This window comes from Sturnus vulgaris, chromosome 2, assembly GCF_052056855.1.
Source record: "Sturnus vulgaris isolate bStuVul1 chromosome 2, bStuVul1.hap1, whole genome shotgun sequence".
Lineage (NCBI taxonomy): Eukaryota > Metazoa > Chordata > Aves > Passeriformes > Sturnidae > Sturnus > Sturnus vulgaris.
The window spans coordinates 45,786,115-45,807,434 of NC_142244.1; the positions used below are offsets into that span (position 1 = coordinate 45,786,115).

General features: G+C 38.2%; 2 protein-coding genes across 5 annotated transcripts in view; one reads left to right on the forward strand and one right to left on the reverse strand.

Annotated features, from left to right (window-relative positions):
- Positions 1-1,965: 1,965 nt before the first annotated feature.
- Positions 1,966-18,692, reverse strand: KBTBD3 (kelch repeat and BTB domain containing 3). Of its 4 annotated transcripts, none has more exons than XM_014877677.2 (3): positions 18,553-18,692; positions 10,227-10,468; positions 1,966-7,533 (listed from the first exon to the last, which is right to left on the reverse strand). In XM_014877677.2, the coding sequence occupies exons 2-3, from the start codon at positions 10,448-10,450 to the stop codon at positions 5,913-5,915; spliced, it is 1,845 nt and encodes a 614-aa protein (XP_014733163.1). In that variant the 5' UTR covers positions 10,451-10,468; positions 18,553-18,692; the 3' UTR covers positions 1,966-5,912. The 4 variants fall into 4 exon arrangements, with proteins under 4 accessions (XP_014733163.1, XP_088015552.1, XP_014733162.1 ...); XM_088159426.1 differs by lacking the exon at positions 18,553-18,692 and adding an exon at positions 18,209-18,313; XM_014877676.2 differs by lacking the exon at positions 18,553-18,692 and adding an exon at positions 11,751-16,946.
- A 228-nt stretch (positions 18,693-18,920) lies between these two features.
- AASDHPPT (aminoadipate-semialdehyde dehydrogenase-phosphopantetheinyl transferase) overlaps positions 18,921-21,320 on the forward strand; it is a 30,855-nt gene continuing 28,455 nt past the window's right edge. Inside the window, exons 1-2 of the mRNA XM_014877672.2 lie at positions 18,921-19,120; positions 19,901-20,126. Coding sequence (XP_014733158.2) covers positions 18,977-19,120; positions 19,901-20,126 — 370 coding nt within the window. The 5' untranslated portion in view covers positions 18,921-18,976. The remainder of the gene's footprint in view (positions 19,121-19,900; positions 20,127-21,320) is intronic.

Genomic DNA, 21,320 nt, shown 5'->3' on the forward strand with positions numbered 1-21,320 from the left:
CCGCTGCTTGTCTTCCTCAGGCGTGACGGTGATTGGCTGCGAGTTGTCGCGGCCCGCCCCCTCAGCGAGGGCCCCTCCGCGGGGTGGGTTCGGTGCTGCCGCTTCGCCGGAGGGCGCGGCGTGGGGTGGGGCCCGATGTAACCGGCGGCGGCCTGCGAGGGTGACGGGGAGGGGCGGAGCGGCAGGGTCCCAACCCGAGTGTGCGGGACAGCTGTGCATAAGCCAGCGGTGTGGCCGCCAGGTCTATGATGCTGCTACCCAGAGCAAGCGCGCGGCAACCGGCTGTTCCTCCTGAACTGCGCGGTTTGTGACTAAAACGGAGAAGTGACGTTTATCGCTTAGTGTAATTAAAGAAATCAAAGTATTTTTCGGGAACTGCTGCATGTATGAGCCACCACGCCGTTGAAGTGGGTGAATATACACACAAAACGCTTTCCCGAACTGCTCCCCCCCGCCACACAAGATGTGTCTGGTCCTTGCCTCCTGTGTTACATCCTGGTGCCTTGATCATGTAACCCGACCTTTTCCAAGTTTGGTACCTCTATTCGACCTAACCTGATGTGTGCATTTATTACTCTGCATATTCGTTAAGTTACTTGCTCAGTCTTTCCAAGTTCTTTCACTGGACGGGTAGTAATTTGCTTAATACAGCTTTAAGTGAACATTATTGTGATGAAACTACAAATCTCCCTAAAATGGTATTTTCCAGTTTCAGCCAACTATTAATTTACCAGTTTGCTAACAGGTAGTGATATCTGCTATCTGCTTGTCCACTATGTACTGAAAATCAAGTTAAAAAGGAAAATGGTGTTATTCCTCATTGAATACCCTTCTTTTATTGTGAAGGACAAACCCACTAAATATTATTAGTCTCCATTAGAATAATTTTAACTAGGAATCATGTGATTTCATAGAGTAGCCATGCGCATAAACCTAAATAGCTCTATTTTGTCTCAAAATTGTTACTCTACTTTTATGGAGGCTGTTGATCACTGGTGAAAAATCCTGGCGTATACCAGCTTCCTCCAACAAAAATCCTTAGACCTCCTTCATTAATGTGAACTGTCTTGAGTTTATGTGTAATTTATGTGTATTTTAATAATTAAATCCAGATTCTTTCTTCCTTGCTTTTGATGACAGTAAGAAAATCCCTGCCATATGGTCTACTTCAGCTGCAAACTGTTAACTCCATGGTGAATTCCCGGATCTCTAGAACATACAAACACAATTTCCTTATGTTTGTTCGCAGGATTACGCAATTTAAACTCTCAGATTTGGTCTGTGAATCCCTTCATTGCTCAATATACGCTTTTAATATTGTGAGTGATGTTGAAATGTTTTGTACATGCCTCCAAAAGGCTTTTGCTAGCTGAAAGGCTTTTGGGGCAAAGGCCTTGGAGTGTTGCAAGGTTAATTTGTATTGCCCTTACTCTAATTTATCTATAGAAGAGTCTCGAGGATACAAAATTTTAAATTTTGGAAGAACACAAGACAACACTGGGCTCCGTTACTTTGTATCGATGCCACTTCTGCAAGCCTTGGCTCGAAAATTTTAGACTCTGTACCTTTTATCTCCTTTTATTTAAAGCTACTTCTACTACTAGTATGGAAGGTCCATTTCAGTAAAAATAAACATCCAATCATTTGCAATATTTAAAATGTTAAAAAAACCTGTATATTATTCTGATCTAATTTTTAAAAATTATAACAGTTTGAGTACCTTACAATGGCAAACATAAGAACTTTTCAGCAGACAATTAAAATTAGCATGGGTACAGTAACTCAATATGCAAAGGATATACAAATATAAGATCCAAGGATAATTATAAACCCCCCTCACAGCAGTTTTCACCCATGCTAAGTGGATTCTTGATCATAGCGTTCAAAAGGTTCTCCAATTGAAAATAAACCCCCAAAGAGACTAGCTGCAGTTTGGAAAAAAAAAAAAAAAAGGCCCAAGAAGGATTTAGTTGCTCAGTGCTTTATTTCACAAAAGAATGAACATCTCAGCAAATGTGTAGTATTGTACTTTCCACATATCAGCAGAGCCCAGGCAGCAGCGAAATGTTACTGTTTTCTATGCTTTATTGGGTGTTAGAAGGAAAAAAGTAAATTTAGCATAATGTTCAACTATAAATATTGTCAAATATATCCAGTTTTCAGCCTGTTTTAATTAAAGTAGATCTTATGCTGCCTCCTGTTGGTCACCTACAAACAGAAACATCTAAACTTAATCTCCACATTAGGAACTGCAGTCAGCACATTCTATAGCCTATACCTTACCTACTACCCTATATTAACCAGAGGAGGTAAACAGTTTTCTTCACAGAGTAATACCATAAATAAATCTGACCCAGAAAATCTACTCCATTTTGCGAATATAACAAATTTTTAACAGCAGTAAACTGACTTACTACAAATGTATTTAGAATATAGAAAACAAATTAGTCCTTAAATAATAATTATCAGGTCTGTGCAAACATAATCAATAAAACACCTGAATAATTGATATTTCTTATAACAACTAAACCAGAATGATAATATTACCAAAGTGCCATAATGTTTTGATAGCATTCTTTAAAAATTAAGATTATCCAATATAATCATCACTGGATATTAAAATCCCACATACAATATATATTATCTTTGTGCATATTATACTGGTCATGCTTATAATGTATTCTGTGACATAAAATAGAATACTCTTAGAAATGTTTTGGTTACATCATTTAAGTGCAAAGAGTAGTTTATAATTTTACATGCATTTTGTGTGTTTCAACATCACTATTTCAGTGAGAACATACGTAATCATTAATCTAGTTACTGACTATTTTTAGAGGAAGGTACTTTTTCATAAAGCTTTGATTCAAAGAGCTTTGAAAAGTCATAAATGATATTTAAAAACTCACTTTGCATTAATTTTGTGACTTTTTTAGTTGCATAAATGCCATGTAGACTGAAAAATGTTTGATCCAGACTACAACAGTTATTCATGCAAGTAATTCATATTCTTTTGTGTAGTTCACTGAGATTTCTTACATCTTTAGCAATTAATCACAGGGATTTGAACATAGGTCCTTACTTCTATCATAAAGCCTTGTTTTTAACCATGACTTTCTAACGCTTCTGCTTTTTCTGCATTCAGTTATTTTACTAGATTTAATACTTTGTATGTGGAAATGTGGCAACTGATCCTTTTCCTTCTGTGAGAGATGTAGTACAGGTTTACCTGCTTAACTGCAGAAAATCAGTACCATTTCACAGTAACTCTTCTGTAAGCAATGCTAGAAAGTAACTGACATCACTACATTATTTCCTGATCACTGAGCAAGAGCTCAACTCCCTGTGAAACCCATGAATGATTTGTCAAACTGGGACTGACATTAGTTCCTGCACAAGTGTAGTGTAAAATAGTAAAGCATGTCTATTTTCTCAATTCAGCTTCAGTCAGTTTTCACTGTCTATACTGAGGAATTTTTCACATACGTCATTGCTCTGTCTGATGTCAGATGCCAGTCTTACAGCAAGTAGCTGGGTGGAAGACTGCAAAAAAATCTGCTGTGGGGAAAAACTTAGGGGAAAGAGCATCACCTGAATGACTCACTCACTTGCTGTTAATGTGATCCAGCAACTTGGTCATGACAGTGGCAATTAAAACACTCTTGCAATTCTCTAGTCTCTTCCAATTTGCATAGCTATTTATACCCATGTACTATGGGCATAATATGTTACATTTCTCTATGCATAAATTGCATACTCATATTACCCAGGTATAAATACAAATACACAAGCAAAGGTGAATTGGACCTTGTATTTCAATGATGTGATAAGCTGTAATAAGTAATGGTTAATGAAGTCTCTACGCTACCCTGAGTAGCTTCATTAAAACTAGAACTACCATTTTCCTATCTGTTTGGTTTTTTCCTATTGTTTCAGTAAGTAGGAATAGTATTCTTCTTCTCTCTACTCAATACATTTGCTTTGCACTAACAAAAAGCAGTTGGGTCCCAATATAAAAATACTTGTGTTTCTGTAAGGTGATTGTAAAGGTTACCTAGCTATGTTTAGTTAAAATATGGAGACCTATTATGAAAAAAACCCCAAAATAAATCTGGAAGTTGCCTGAAATACTGCAGCAAGCTACTTACTTCTACAGAACGGACACATATATTACTATACAGAAATTATTGAGTGGAAGGGTCCTGCTCTATTAACATGTTCTCCAAATGTACATGGTTTTATTTTACATACTTAAGAAAATTGTTATGATGAATGTTATCTAAATTTGTAAAGGTATCTGATAACAGAGTCAATCACAGAATTGGAACCTCCCATTGTTTACTGTTTAAAACAGAAGCATGTTCTAGGCAATATTAAGCTTCAAGCATTAATATTCAGCTTGGGTTTTGCAAAGAGTACATGCAGTAGTGATGTGATAATGAACTTACCACAGTTGTCTCAAGACATGAAAGATGTCTCTAATGCCTCACTAAATTTTATTCATGATTTAAACTGCTTGAAAAGATGTGATTAAATGTTTAGAACCATTATTCTGTCTGGCAGAAGACAACCTTACTACTTTCACAATACTTACATGGAATATAAAGGCTCTGTGTCTTATCTGGATACCTGGTAAGAAAGGAAATTTTCAGGCTGTGGAAGATTACAAATTAATTTACAAAACTTAGCTAATTTCATTGTCCTGTCAGAAAGAGGACTGACTTTGTAAGCATGAGATCAAATTTACTTCACAACATATTTCTAGACTAATATTAGCACTAAAAGTCCATTACAATTTTAACATTATCATAGCTGACTACTTAATAAAGTTTAATATATTTATTGTGTAGTGTTTACTGTGTAATATTTTAACATCTAAAATTACCATGAAGTTCAAGATAAAGTGTTTTAATTAATTTAAACCACAAGAGATGATTTCTCACCTCAGAAATACTATTTACTATTGACTTTTAATATGGGGGTGTCATTTTGTAATTTTGTATTTGAAGTATGACAAGATACAAACTTTTCCCATAGTTAACAGAAGCAACAGCTATGATTTTTTTTACAGCTTGCTGCTATAAGCAGCCTAGTGACTGCTTAGTAGGTAGCACTGAAGACTTCAGAGATGGAAGACTTCTGTTAGAAAACATCCTGAATTGTTTTTTCTTTAGTTAGCAACACGACTGAAGCAAAGATATTGCATGAATCATCTATCGTGTACAAGTCTTACCTACCCTGCAGTATGTTACGGAAGTTTACTTTGCCACAGTTAATGGAATGGAAACAGAAAATAAAGCTACTACTAAGGCACAAGGATGGAGAAAAACTGGTAAAACTGAAGAGCTGAAGTAAGATGACGGGAATTATCAGTCTCTTCAAGTTAGATACCTGGTTTTAATACTGTGAAGGTCACTTTGGCTCTTGTCCTTGCTAAGGTCATTGTGATAAGATAAAGCTGACAACAAATTCCTCTGACATGTTTATGAACATAGAAAATCTAAATAACACTAATGAAAATGTCTTTTAAACTTCAGTTACATAGGGAAAACAGTATCACAGTCAGTTTTCTCATTTAGCAATTTGTCTATTGGGACAACTGTGAATATTACAGAAATAATGGCACATATTACACAACTAATTCCTCATGAGTATTACTTTTGGAAAATTAATATTATTTTGAAAAATATTTTTATAATTACAGGGAAGAGCTGTATATAAAATTAAGTAATACTGTCCATATAATGACTAGCATGAATGACATTTTAATGGACTCTTCCAAAAGCAATCCTACAGCATTTAATTTAAACTGAAAATTTAAACAAATGAGTACATATTTCTTCATCTGTAAACTAATACTTAAAAACTGTTCTACAACTTGTGCATTTAAATACTCTTTTGACTTGGGAGTTTCAAAATTCTCCAGAGCAAATTGTCAGTACAGGTGACCAGGGGTCTCTGTATTTATTAAACTGAATGACCTGACAGTAAAACTCAGTTAAGGCTCTTGGCATTGGTGAAACTTCTTCCCACTCAGACCTACTACTGTGGTAGACTTGAACTTCATCTGTGATTTCTTCTGGAGCATAATCACCACCTAGTATATAAATTTTGTCTTCTGTCCCAACTGCCCCTGCATTAAAGCCAGCACATTCAAAAGATCCTTCCCCTTTCCAAACACAGGTTTCTGGGCAAAAACTGTAGACCTTGTAGGTGGAGAGATCACATATGTACAATGTACAGTTCACTGGAACAGCTTTGATTAGAGTTGCATGGAAAAACTGCCCAAATTCTGCTACAAGCTCAGACCACTGATCAGTCATAGCGTTATACTTAAAGAAACAGTCAAGAGACGGATTAAAGGCATCAGTAATCTCTACTTCTGAGCCAAGGACATAAATGATATTCTGGCATGCACTTGCTTCTGGATAGTAGATACCTCTTGGTAACTGGCTTACAGATTTCCAGTCTTTGGAAAGAGGATTATAGGATTCTACATCCAAAAGACTCCGAGTTTCTTGAGCTCCTCTGGTCTTTCCACCTATTACAAAGAGCTGATTTAAGGTTACAACAGATGTGTGCATTGTCCTCGGTTTTTTCATAGCTGACACTATGGAGAATTCATTGCTGACTGGACAGTAGCACCAGGTTTGGTCAGTGGCATCATGAAACGGCTCAGCAATATGAAGCCTGACAGTCCTATAACAATTCCCCTTGCATCCTCCAGTTATAAAAATTTTTTCTCCATAGCTAGACAAACTTGACCCTGGCAGATCAATCATGTGTGTATGTGGTAGTTCTTTCCATTTATCTGTTTTGATGTTGTAGCAGAATGTATGTCTGTTTTCTCCATCTTCATCAGTTTTATGAACAAATATATATTTTTCTGTTGTTGAAGGACGTGCATCTGGAAACAATCCACTGAAGTTCTGCACACTTTTAACTGCATCACTGATTATTACTGAGCAATTAGCACTCTTAAGTAAGTGTTCTTCAGAATGCAGAAAGTCCTGCAAAGTCTTTTCAGGTAACTGGTGTAATCTCACTTTTTTAATCAAATTAGGTAGGTATTTCTGCCGTGTTTCTAAGTTGTGTTTGGTCCATTGGAGGACAGCTTTCAACACTGATTCTTCCTCAGGGACATTTAATTCATCAGCCTCAAGACATTTTTGTAATATCTCAAAATTCATCTCCAAGAAATCACTCGATCTGAGCAGCAATGAAAAGTGGTGTTGTACAAAATCTAGTGCATGATCAAACAAGCGGACAGACCCATAACTTTCTGATAGAGAAAGCAACTGTAAGCAATTCACAAGATCAATACTTTTTATTAGGAAGTCGCTGCAAGCTTTGGAAAGGAGTGAAACTTGAAGAAATGACGACAGTTGGAAGAGCATTTCCACATTATCATTGGTTATCTCTGTTTTTCCCGTGTAGGCATAATCAAGAAAAGCTTTCACTGCCTTGGGTGATAGATTACTAATAGTAACATTGCCATCATCCCGTTCTTTCATATTAACTTCAAACATGGCTCTGTGAATAGAATACAGAAGATATACACACACATTAAAGATTCAGCAAACAGACGGCAACACTGATGTGAAAGGAGACAATCAGGGACATGTAATAATGTAGGCTGGTCTAAAATAGGTCTAAAATATGGAAGTTCTTATGTGAATAATGAATTTATTTGGTGTGTTTGAAGAAACAAATGATTAGTGACAAAAACATATTCAAAGTGATGGCTTAACAAAATCATAGCAGCACTTGTGTTTTGTATGGATTTTCACAAACTGATGAAGTCTGCAGCTCTCAATGTGACAGAAAATGTGAAAGTGTTCGGGACATCATCAGTTTCAACTTTGAGAAAGAAAGCTGATTTAAAAAAATACATAGTAAAAAAGGCCCCATGAGCTAGGTCATGCAATGTGGATGAGTATATAAAATTATGTGGGAAAAAAAAAGCCTTCCAAATTGCAGGCTGAGCAAATGGCCGGACAGATGATGGGTGTAGTCCTGAGAAATAAATATAGGTGAGGGGTAAATGAGGAGAAAAAACACAAGGAAACTTAATTCTTGCTTTAGAGTTGACAGAGAGATGTATGAGTACAGGCCAATGTCAGAAAAAAAATGAGGTTTTGACATATGATTGCCTGCCACAGTGAAACTGTGCAGAAAGTAGATTGTGACTGAATACAAAGATGATGGTTGAAACTGTGAAATTTTATTACAACTTTAACTGCTTTATTCCAATTATGTAATAAAATTTAACTCTTTCACACAATCTAACATGTCAAGACAAAATAATTAGTTTCACAAGCAGGTAAGTGCTGGCAAGAGAACAGTGCTGCAAAATCCCTTGCCCTACTCTCTCAGAGCCTAAGCCTCAAGCTAGGATAGCAGTGGCTTCTGAATAAGATAACAGTGGAGGAAGAGTTGAATAAATCATGAAATGTGAAGTAGAGAATCTGGATATTAATATACCATATTCAATTCATATTTAGAAAACGTGTTCTTTTATATCACAGTTCAGTTATATACTTAGTGTCTCTGTTGTATCTCTGTTCCTTTCCTGAAGCCAAAGAGGAAAAAAAAAAATCACTGCGTATAGCACATACTCTTTGGGGCAGGAACTTGTCTGACTCTGTGAACAAGAACATAAAATAAGACACCTGTGTCTCCAAGACCTCTTTGCATACTAAGTGGTGACCTTATAATCCTTTCTGCATTAACCATTCATGAGCTATGAAATCTCTAATTAGGGAGTAAAATAGCAACTGAACAATACCAGTAGAAGAGCAATGTAGGGAAAGGCTTTGACTCTGAAAGCTAGCAAGTAAGGATCAAAATGTTGCTCATTCTTTGGTTTACACAATGAAGCCAAAACTAAGAGAAGTCCGAAGACCAAGGAAGAGAAAAGGTGTTCCATTTTAAAATGTATGTAGTGGACTTAGGTTCCTTGAAGGTAAAAAATGGGCCTTGCATTCCAGGATAACTTATGAATCTGATGGCTGCTATTATCTACCATATCAATCATTAGAAGCAGGCATCTCTCTTGGTAGATTTTAATCTGAAGAGCCTGTAGATAATGAAAAGGATACATGGGTTTCCATGAGCTTAACTTCAGTTCTATAAATTACCACTGGAAGCTATTTCATCCTAGTATTTCTTTCTACCAGATTATCTCAGTGCTGTGAAGCAATTAAAGACAAGTGAAAGTAGTCCTGTGTGTCAGAGAAAAAAACAAATCTGCTCCTAAAGTGGGTAAAGTGCTCATTTCATCCACATTTCTTCTTTTTTTCAGTAATTCTTAGAACATATCTAGCTATCTTATGTCATATATGGCAGACTCAAACTCATGGGATGTTCCAGGACATTTGAAAATAACACTCACCTATGTATGGGCAACTGAATTCAAGCTATTAACTCATTCTCAGGAGTCCATTTTCTCATTGTTAAGAGTCTTAACTTTGTTTTTAGTAAACTGTATTCGGAAACACTTTCGGTGTGGAACTGCAAATTTGAACCTTTCTAATAAAAAAGGATAGCAAGGCTTTTTTATAAATTAATATTCTGTATGTGAATGAAGGCTGTCCCTTAAGAATACATAGCCTTAAGCACAAGAAGGAAGATCCATTTCATGCTGAAAGGCTGAAATCTGTAGTTTAGGAAAAGTATGCCCATCTGTTTAAATACCTCTGAAGACAATCTCTACTATACTGACCACTCTTCTTGGACAAACACAAACCAGTTCCATTCCAAAGTTATGTACAATTTATCCACAATTGCTCAGTACAAGATATATTTGCAATCAATCTGTTATGTTTCACAATATAAATGTGTCATATTACATAGACTATCAAATTCAAACAATATCCTTGCAGACCTTTATGTACTGATATGGGCAACAGGTAACTCTTAAAAATACATAACTTGCATCAGTTCTACCTAACAGCAGAACCACACATTTATGATTTGAAACTTGTATTTCAGAGTTTCAACTGCTGTTAGAATCTGATTCACAGAGTCCTCATGGCTTTTTGAAAATACAAAGAGCTGTATCTGGAATACCCTTAAAATGATGTTTGAATGTTTTTCTCAAAACTCTGCAGATATATATAAATTGTGATAATTCTTTTAACTTTTATTTTTAATTCTATTCTTTCCCTCCCTCCCAGAGAACTTAGAATCTCTTTCCTGTAAACTCATGCCAAAATTAGGTTTACCTGAAAAAATCACTGCATGCTGCCAGTACACAACGATGACAGGGAATTATTTCATCTTTCACAAGAATTTTAAAATCAAAAAATGTGTTTTGTTCTCTGAACTTTTGTAGTACTTTTAGAATTTGTTGTCCATGACCTTCAGCCACTAAGGAATTGATTTTATTTTCAGGAACAGAAATTCCATTGCAAATAGGTCTGCTAATGTAATCCCGTTGATTGGCCATGTTTTCTTCAATCTATTCCTGAAATGGAAAAATAAGCAATTGATTCTACAGTCTTATTATTAAAAAAACCCAAACAAAATCTATACACCATATAACAAAGAAGTTCCCAGCATTGAATTTAGTTTGTAAATAATATGCACAGTTAGAAATTTGTGTTACAAATGCCTTTACACTGAATTTGATAATACTACTACTTTGTAAAATATATTCACGCTGCAAACTTTGAAAAGTAAATTATCTGCCATATATCAGAGAACAATTCTACAGATAATACCCACCTGTAGGAATTTTTTCAGTAAAGTCCAAAGGAAACACATCAAGGAGTGTGTTTATCATTTAAGAGAAAGACTAGTCCTAGGCTTACCCTCAAAAAACCCAAATTCTTACAATTTTATGCAAAATTAAGATAGAAAAAGAAAACTTTGTTATAAATTTTACATTCCAAAAAGCTGATCACTCTGCACCTTGTAGTGGAAAGGAGACACAGGCTATTAGACTGCATCCTAAGTGGATCCCCATGAGGCAGTCTGGACTGCAATAATGGAATACAAACAACACCAACAGCCTGGCTGAATAACAGGATTTCTGGGGCTTACCAAATAGGGTCACTTAGAGACAGTTTAGTGATGGTACACCCTTGAGCGTTTAGTCAATTGAAACCGATTTAGTCATGTACCTCTAGTCTTGTTAGGAAGCTTTATGTTTGCCCACTCTGAGTTTCACTTACAGTGGTCTAAATTAGCTGGCTTTAGAACACATTTAAATTTAAGACCATCTCCCTTTCAGCAGCCAAGTTTTTTTTTCTGGTGAAAATCCCTACACTGAAGTGTGGGGTTTTCTAATGGTAAATTGGTTTTAACTGTTTTTCACAACGAAAATATTTTATTCCACTGTGTCAACATAAAGAAACTTTAAACATGAGTATATTTTATTTACACCTATTTAAAGAGCTATTTATATATTGCAGATGCATAAACTGTCCTTACTCCAAATCTGAGTCAAGACTGCCTATTTTAAAGAAACATTCCATTTTTTATTCCAGGATTTTGCTTCCACAATTCCAATTAAAACCAGCAACAGGTAATGGCCCACCTGAATTGACAGGGAACAAAAAAATCCAAACAAAACCCAGAAACAAGAAAACACCGGTTTTGGTTATTCATTTTGTGAAAAGGCTCATCTGATGACATGACACATTCAGAGCAAACTAAACCATCAGGCTTCTTCACGTGAGGTACTTTCACAGCAGACTGATCTATACTTTATCTAGATAGTCAGGTAGCTCCAACCACAAATAGACCTCCATGTCTCCTGGAAGAGAAGAGATCCACTGATCTTGCTGCCAGCACTGGCACCCTTGGAGCAGGCATCTTCTCCTTCCCATGGCCAGACAATCTCAACGTATTCACTCTTTCCATTCTAAGCCTGAGGAACTAGGAAAATACAGAAGAACAAGACCACCATTTATTCTGATAATGTATGGCCTCATAAACCCCAACTTCCATAAATCATAAAACCTTTTCGTATGCCAGAATTCTCTAGAATACCCTTTTCTTATGAATTTAAAAGCCTGCTCCTCAAAAGGCTGAGTCTTCAAAAGCCGAGTTGCTTCAAAAACATTAGTTTGCCACATTTGAAAAAACTTTTTTTAAAAAAGTATGTGAATTTCAACATTTATTTGGCATCATGTAAAATAACACTAGGACTTCTTCAAAAAGAAATGTAAACCTTTCTGCAAAATTCTGGAACTGACAATAGATATTAGACATTTTTCTCCACTTACATGTAATTTCTATAGCAAGCTCCAACCTACAACGTGCTTTCTGTAGATAAAATTACCAATTTCAATAATATTTGCATTTGTATTATGAACATAGAAACATCTACTGTAATCAAGTCCAACTATGCTATTTTAGGCAAGACATCATATGATCACTTTCATACAAGCAATCGATGTTTCAGAAAGTTTTCTTTAACCACACTATTACCACAAAAATTCTACTCCAGTACATTGGTGTAGAGACTGTAAACCTTTTAATTCCACAATCAATTTATTAATGCTTAGATACATTTGTTCTTCCGTTAAAATTTTTTACTTAATTTTCCTTTGTATATTTATTCATTCCTACAATTATTATGAGTGTTGATATCCTCTCTCAACTTTCATTAGAATGAATAATTGTCAAACCGGTTTTCCTTATTATTCCTTGCAGTTTTCTCTTTACTCCAGTTTGATCCTAAATTTCTTTCACTGATACAAGATTTGTTGTACAGCATTATGGTTCAGATCTCATCACTGTCTCACTAGTCCAATTTGCAAGTCATCTAGTGCATCCTAATCCTAATCTCTAATAGCAGTATCTCATTATTTTCTTAAAAGCAAAATTCAGCAGTGTATCTTTAATGTTTTGTCCACGATTAAGGAATGTAGTAATGAATACTATGCAATGACTTAGCCAAATTCACTCTTCTCTCCATTAAAAAAAAAAAATTAAAAAAAAATCAATTTCCAGCTGTCTTGTAGCCAATTCCTGACTCATTTTATAATTTTGGTATTCATGTACCACTTCACTGAATCTGTTGATGATTTTAGAACCCTCCACACTCTCTTAACAACTCAGCTAAAACTTGGTATGTTAAACAAGTCATTTATAATTATTTCATGCGTTCTTCCACAAAGCCATATTAATTAATCAGTACAGTTTGTTATAAATATTTGATCAACTCTGACATAAGGGTAAGAAACATAGGGGGTGCAGATATGTGTTGAAGAGGTCTGCAGCTCAGGAGTGCTGGGGAATACCTCTCCTTTTATTTGCTCCATAAACTCCCACAGGATTCCAATTACAAAGCCTATCTGCAGGAGGATTACCAGGCACCAAGCTCCAGTAAGTGGGCCATTAGAGTTGGGATCTCTTACTTTTGCTTTCTCAGACACATCTGTGTGCTGTTCAGCAACTGGCTTTGCAGCCTCTCCTGCAACATGACACAAGTACTGCTGTATGTGATCCACTCTCTCACCACTTGACAAAACTTCTCTGCTCATGTACTGGGACTTTACAAACTTACACTGACAAATGACCTGTTAGCTATTAGCCTGCTTTTCTGAAAAAAAACCCCAAGAAACAACAAACCAACAATTGGTTGACAAAGACAGCTGAAAATTATTCCAAAACTGAAGTCCCCTAAAGTTAAAAGTTAAACATTTTCCCTGGCTTCTTTTTATTGTAAAACACCTCGAACACAAGGCCAGTTGGCTGTTATTGTGAAAACTGATACAAACTTAACAGTTATTAAGGTCAATCCCATATAAGACGTGTGGGGGACATATATGTACCTCTCAAAACTATCTGTACAGGTCTCCAGTTGAGGGGCCAGGCATTCTGTGTGCCTGACAGTCAAGTGGCAAGCAGTGGCCAGCCTGTGTAGGGCCACAGAGCAGCCAGGAGTTGAACAGAAGGCTGGGGATAGTAAGCTACTTTGGGTCATTAAGGTGGGTGAAATAAGGGACCACCTGGCAGCTCTGAGGGTAAGAGCACTCTTACGATTTGTCACAAAGTGCAGTAGTAAGGGCCCAGACATCATTAGTTGTGCTGTTTATGAGACCCCGCTGTCATAGAAGCATAGAGTGGTTTGGGTTGGAAGGGCCATAAGGGATCACCTAGTTATAACCCTTTGCCAGTTTTAATACTGTCCTTTCCCAAGACACTAAGGGATAGTGCAGGCTAGAACATAATGAGCTCATTGACCCAGATTCCAGGTAACCACACTGAGAACTCTGGTAAGACCATAGTCAAAATATGAGCTATACACACGTTCCTCTTAGTATCCAAGCTACAGTGTTTAACTGACCTTAATTCCATGCAAACAACTGCCAAAACCTCACTGAATTTCTAGTGGAACATTTCACCAATACTAATGCTCCCTTTCCAAAGATATATGGAGGATGTAACATATTTATGATTGTCTTTTAGTTAGCAATCCTTCTTACGTGTTCTTAGAATTCTGTACCTAGAAGATAATGAAACGTGTTATTTATTTTCTTATACTTTTCCTTTGGAATGTCCAAATGACCTTTAGACTATGCATTTAATTAACCTGGATATATGTTGAATCCTAGATATTACACTAAGAGACTGTAAACACAGCATACTGTTAAACTCATAAAGGAGACCAAAAACATCCAGGACAGACATTTTCAGAACATACAGGCATACACTAAAATCATAACCACTGCAGTACGCTTCCTAGAAATTTTCACATCCATTCCACCAGATCTGAAAGAGCAAAGAAAACAGAACTGTGAAGTGACCTTTGAGCAGAGACGAACTTTTGTTTGTGCAGAATCTGTTGTAGTTCCTGCCAAAGCCCTGATTGGAACATACTCACATAATGTACAAATACCCTTAGCTGCTACAACTGATAAATAAAATGGTTACAGAAGTTTAAATATGCTAATGAAGTTGAGAGTGGTGGAAGATGTGCAATTATTTCTTAGTGAATAACCAAGGAAAATCTATCAAACTAGGGAGAGGATGTGTAATAACAGTGAAGCATGAACACCCAGAAGAGGGGCAAGAAAAACAGCAGCAAAGACACCAAACTGTTTGATCACATTATAATAGTAAGATAAAAATATACAAGTAAGTGTATGTATATACATACAAATGTGTGTCTTTGAAATAGCCTAGGGAATTCTGTTTTGTGGAAGTACTGAGCACACATAAGTATCACACATAGCTCAGCTCGTGCTGTGCCTGTCTGACAATAAACAGGACCAAACCCTTGGAACGGGACTGAGGCTCGAGACTGTTCCCATCACAAGGAAAGACCATTCAGAAGTTAAAAATAACACTGTGCAGGTAGACGCTCTCTCCTCTTCCAACACAGCTGGCAAAACCAGTCTAAACTCAACCCTGATTTGGAACTTTATTATTTACAAACAATTGTAAAACCAGCCATCTGCTTTTTTTCAGAAAGCACAATACAGCTGTGCTACAGCATTCACCAATTTAAAAAAAAAATTAAATCTTTGTACTTCATAGCAGGTATCTTATGAGAAATTAATTGTTCTTCAATGGAAAATTAAGTTTATTACGTGGCCTTCTCCCAGCTTGGATAGTATGTCTTGCTAGGGAGCAGGATTTTAAAAAAGGGAAATCTAAGAGCTGGCATTTTACAGAACACTTTGTGCACCTAGGATGAAAGAATTAAGCACAGTGAAGATGAAGAAATTGTATAGATTTCCCTAGAGAACTTTCAGAGTTTTTTTCATAGAAAATTTAACTGTGCATTAATATACGTTTTGAAAAGGTCAAGATCAGTATTCTAAGATCTAATATTAAAAGTATTATATTATTGAGTCTACTATATATCCATCAAAATTATTTGCTATTTTCATTCCTTGTCCATTCAAAAGGAGAGAAATTAATGACTTATTAGTAAGTTTTAAAGAGATCACTCTACACTACACATCTAATTTAACATTCACTAAGATGAGTATGAGGAACAGGTATCTGTAGGATTTGGTGACGTTTCTAATTGCTGACTAAAAAGACAAGAGTGGTTTAAAATGTAATTAAACTATAGATACTGAGTACAAGTTCCACGCTTTTATGTTCCATTAATGTGTTGATTGTCACTGATTGCCTAAGATTGAAAACACAAAGAGAATTCCAAGTTCCTGCCTGGAAATTTCAATGCAACTGAGTCTCACAGGTTTTTCATAAATAACTGAACTTCAAAGAAAAATAATATTCAGTCAATCATTTTAGGACAAGCAAAAAAATGCACAGGACATTTTGAGACATTTAATCCACAAAAATGACATTTATCAATAATAAATGTTGAGACAGTATTCTCAGATTGAAAGGTGACACAGAGACTTTAAAGCTTTGTGTTCTTTAGAAGTGATAAAAAAATCAACATGATAAAAACCCAGTACGATACCAGTAGGAAATAAGGAAATTGCACTAATTCCTGGGAGCATTCCAAAAGTGGAAAACTCCCACTCTGCGAGCAGTGATCATTAAATGCATGTTCCCTGACAAACACCTGAACCCATTAAGATAAAGCAGTAATCACTTAAATGAAGTAAAACTGTCTGGATTTTATCCTAAAATTAAATTTCTCAATCAAGTTACTTTGCAAACTATTTTCTCAGCCAAAAAAAGATCAAAAACTACAATTTTAATTTTCAGGGAAAAAAATGGGATTAAAGTTACATACTGTAATTCTAAATCTGGTGAAAATAACTGCAAATTCTGTAAAAGAAAATTACAACTTTTAATGGCTTCTGTAGTCTGTCACTTTTGCATGTGATTAAAATGTGGGGTTTTTTTCAAAACATGCATGCAATATTAAGCATCATTGGAGAATAATTTAGCTTACCTTATTATAATAGCATGTTTTACTTAAAATAAAGATGTGGATTTATATTGAATACATCCATAATTATATTACATACTATACAATGCATCTTGAGCTTCAGTTTGCATTTACACATGAAGCTTAACCCTAGTTACACTAGGGTTACCCTAGTTAACACCAGTGAAAAAGTGCTACATGTTTAAATCTCTTAAGTAGAGAGCATGGACAAGCCATACCTATCAATCAAACCAGAGAGGTTTTTTTGTAACTAGGTAAGATCCACAGTCCATTAGTATTAACACCTATCAGTAACTAAATATACAAAAGGCCACACGTTCTTCAAAGTATGCAGAATACAAAGTTTGAAATGTAAGCCTCAGCTTTACAGTTTGATATCGGTGAACAGCATTTTCCTGGGATTTCTTCTTGACTCTGTTAAATCCTCCTCTGCTGTCAGTTAACTTTGTCTATGGCTTTGGGTAATGCATAAGATTATGCCATTCCTTGCTTCGGTAAATCATGAACAAAAATAGGAATAATATTTTGAAATAAGTCAACTGATTCTTTGATTATACATTTTTTATGCAGTTACTTCTGTGTTTAAAATATTTTGCGAAGACCAATCTATACTCAGCTATAACTGAGACTTATTCTAGACAAAAAGACCTTCTGGCCTGTGTAGAAACAGCAATTTTCCATATTAACAGTGAGCTGGCAATGCTGAACCACAACAGCAAAAAAGGACGATTGTAACAAATACCTGCAATAATACAAATTTCAGCATTTTTGCATCATTTGTACATGATCAATACAGGATGGATGACCTGTATGGATATACGTATTTCTAAAGGCAAGCAACAAAAAGACGGGTTGTAAATTTTCAAATAATTTTTCAGCTATGGCTCAGCTCCAGAACCAATGGGCAAGCAAATTTATTACTTTTTGAGGATTTACAGATGGCCTATAATTGAGGGCACAGAGGAATCCAGTTCTGACAAGCATTGGAATTCTTAACAGAACAATGAGCACGGGATACAAAAGGCTTTTGTTCGGACAGATCCTTAGGAGCCAGAACGCTGCTAGGGTGATGCAGCGCGCTGCATCTGCTCTCAGGACAATCAGCTCCCCTTTACAGTCAATAAAAGGCGAGGAGTGCCCAGCCTGCTGCGACAGCCCTGCCAGGGGTCCGGGCGGCTCTCCAGCAGGATGGATGCGCTGCCGGCAGCACCTCAGCGGGATGTGCTGATGGCAGAGATGGGCCGCGCATCACCTGTCCTCAACGGGGCGCGCTGCCACCAAGAACCACCTCCCTCCCCATGCCCCTCAAGTGTATAACCACCTCCTTGTGCCGCACAGGGCCGTGGGAGGCAGAACTTAGCGGGCAACTACGTTCCTTCTGCCACTGCCGGGGTTTTCGGCCGCCCCCAGCCTCATCGGCCCCAACCCCGGAGCAGCGGCCGCCATCGCCCCCGCCCCGCCCGCCGGGGGAGGGCAGCGCCGGCAGCGCCCCTACTGCGCATGCTCAGGGCGCCCGCGCTTGCGCCCCGCGGCGGCCCCGTTCATTCTAAGGGAGGACTAATTCTGACATGACGGGCGGGATGGGGCAAAGGGATCCCCTTCTCTCACAGCGCGGCTCGGCCGCGGCATGCGGCGCTCTTCGCCACTGCCGCCTCTCCGCAGGCGGCGAAGCGCCAGTCCCCCCTGAGCGCTCCCTCCGAGCAGCGCGCACCCACCTGCAGCCAACACCCGCAGCTCACCGACCGGTCTGGCCCACCCTCCGCAGCGGCCGCGCCAACAGATTGGTTCCTTCCGGCGTCATTCTGCTGCTCCTTGCACTCGGAATGGCTTCGCGGGCCGCCACTCCAGGTGAGAGCCCGCCCATCTCCCTGAGAGGGTTCCTCTTTGACGACACCGCGGGTGCTCCGCCGCAGGCACCGCCTTTTCTGATAGGTCGCTACCTGGCGCATTGCGCTGTCAGTCACAGGGCGCTCTGGCGTCGGATTGGTTGGAGGTTTCGGGGGCGGGGCCCTCCGTGGTTCCCGCACGATGATAGGCTGTCGCCAGGCCCGAGGGGCGGGTCCTGGCGGCGCGGGGCGGGCCCGCGGGAGGGAGCCGGGAGCAGGGAGCGCGGCCGGGCCGGCGCTGCGGGGCCGGGCCATGGGCAGCGTGCGCTGGGCCTTCCCCTGCGGCGCTTGGCGACCCCGCCGCTGCGAGTGGCTGCTGGCCGCGCAGCTGGTGCAGCCCGAGGAGAAGGAGCGCATCGGCCAGTTTGTCTTTGCCCGCGATGCCAAAGCCGCCTTGGTACATGGGGAGCGGGGACGCGGTTGTCTCTCTGCGCTGTCAGCGTTGCCCAAATTCTTGATTTGTCGTAGGAAAACATGCTCTGCAAGGGCGTTTCAGGGATGTAAAGCTAAAGGATATACTTGTTTAAAAGTATAAAGCTCTCCCTCACTGAGGAGTAAAGAGAGACGGCAGGCTGCTGTCAGTAGTTATTCTAAAAGACCTCACAACTTCTAAGTCGTGATACCAAGTCAGGAGACAAAATCCGCATACTCTAGGAGACTCTGCATAGGACATCGGTGTAACGAGTAGGAGAATAAAGCTGTTTTACATGATTCAGGTTTTAAATCTCGCGTAATACACACCTGCTAATTAGTCTGGAAGGAGTTATCACTTTAGCTATTGCGTATTTCATTTAGCACCTAAGTAGTGAATGGATGTAGTGAAAGGAAGGCTGTTGAGATAATTTTACTGTTCAGGGTGTTGTAAAAAGCATTTATTTGTTCCATAAAGTATCGTAAATAAGGTAGAGACAGGAACTACTGTGATTTGTCTAGGCTGGGACTGCTTTTCATCTTGTGTTGACTGTATTAATGCTGACAATGTATTTGATACTCCAATGAACTCTTTTGCTTAAACTTACTTGACACAGCTTTCATAAAAGGGAGAAATTTAAATTATTTGGCTGAAGTACAAGGCTTGATATCAACAGTAATAAACCAACGCTTTTTAGGCAGGTGGTTTTCTAGCAGCCACACAGCACAATAGTTCCGTATGAATTATTTCCATTTTATTTCATAGGCTGGTCGCCTGCTGATGCGGAAATTAATTGCAGAAGAGCTGTGCATACCTTGGAATGAAGTACACTTGCAAAGGACATCAAAAGGAAAACCTTTCCTGGCCAATAACTTACTCGGTATCCATTCAAATTACAACTTCAATGTCTCCCATCAAGGAGACTATGCAGTCCTTGCAGCTGAGCCTGAGCGTCAAGTTGGCATTGATATTATGAAGACTGATTTACCAGGTAGTGCATTATGGTGACTAAAGGAGATTCTGCAGTGTTTTAGTACTGAACATTTTCACATTTCCCAAAGAACCAATCTATGTCCTAGAAATTTAGTATAATTAGAAGAGGGTGTATGACTGTGTTGTGGATTTGGGATTTCTAGGTGGTAAATGCACTCTTCATTGTTTATTTTGGGGTATATTATAGGACAGATAGAGATATATTTCTCATTTAGAGAAGCAGAACCCTGGGAAAATAAGGTCATGAATCTTTCTATCATATGAGCAGTACCAGCATCTGCAGATACTTTAATTATGGATTTGCCATCTGTGAGGCAGAAGCAGGAACATCTTTCCAAATAGGTACAGTGGGATCCATCCCCGTGAGAACTTCATAGTCTATATTAGTCAGTTGTCCCATAAGTATGGACATTTTCTGTGTCAGCCCACTGGCAATACAGATTCTATGTGAATGTGCAGTAATCCTTAGTGAGAGGGGATCATGAGGAAGGAACATGTGCTTTTGGGAAAAGACTAAACTTCAAAAGAAATTTTTATTGGCCTATTTATTTGTATGAAGTGACTGTAGAGATTAGTGAATTTCAGGATCAAAATTAGAATTGTAGCAAAATGTGTTTTTAAACACAGTTTTATGGAGATCATTTAGTTTGCAAATGTTCATTGGTGCATGACTGGGTTAAAGGAGAAGCATACTGGGATTTATGATTCACTGGAATTCTGGTTTTATTAGAATCTACCTTGAACATTTAACCAGATATGACAGTAGTAGTTGTGTCCTTAGAGAATCTCTCTTCACAGTTTTTGGAGTTGCCTGGCATTTTATGCTGCAAAATACTTTGTGTTGTAAGGTAGAGATTCAGATAAACCCTGACTGGATAACTTTCTGTCTGATCACTTTGCACCTTTTTAATGATAACTACAAGTATACGGTTTTGTATTGTCACATTTAGCTAGGATGCACAGAAACTTTGCTGCAATCTGAAGTTCTTTCCTGTGACTCACTCTGAACAAGGTGGTCAGGGTGTGAGGCCACAGGATAGGTAGGCTTTGGAGGATCCTCCACCAGAGCTGTTGTGTGTCTCCTGATAGGAATTGTCCATTGGGTAAGACTGCTTTTGTACAGGGGCACACCTGACAGGACTGCAGTAGCCCAAAGCCTAAATAACCAGATTAAGCTTGAAGCTGGGGCTTT

What these genes read in the sequence shown, in the direction of transcription:
- KBTBD3 (XM_014877677.2), bottom strand. Translation starts at nt 10,450, where the DNA reads ATGGCCAATCAACGGGATTACATTAGCAGACCTATTTGCAATGGAATT. An exon ending in GCATGCAGTGATTTTTTCAG is followed by an intron (nt 7,534 to 10,226) that starts GTAAACCTAATT and finishes TTCTATTCACAG; the next exon opens with AGCCATGTTTGAAGTTAATA.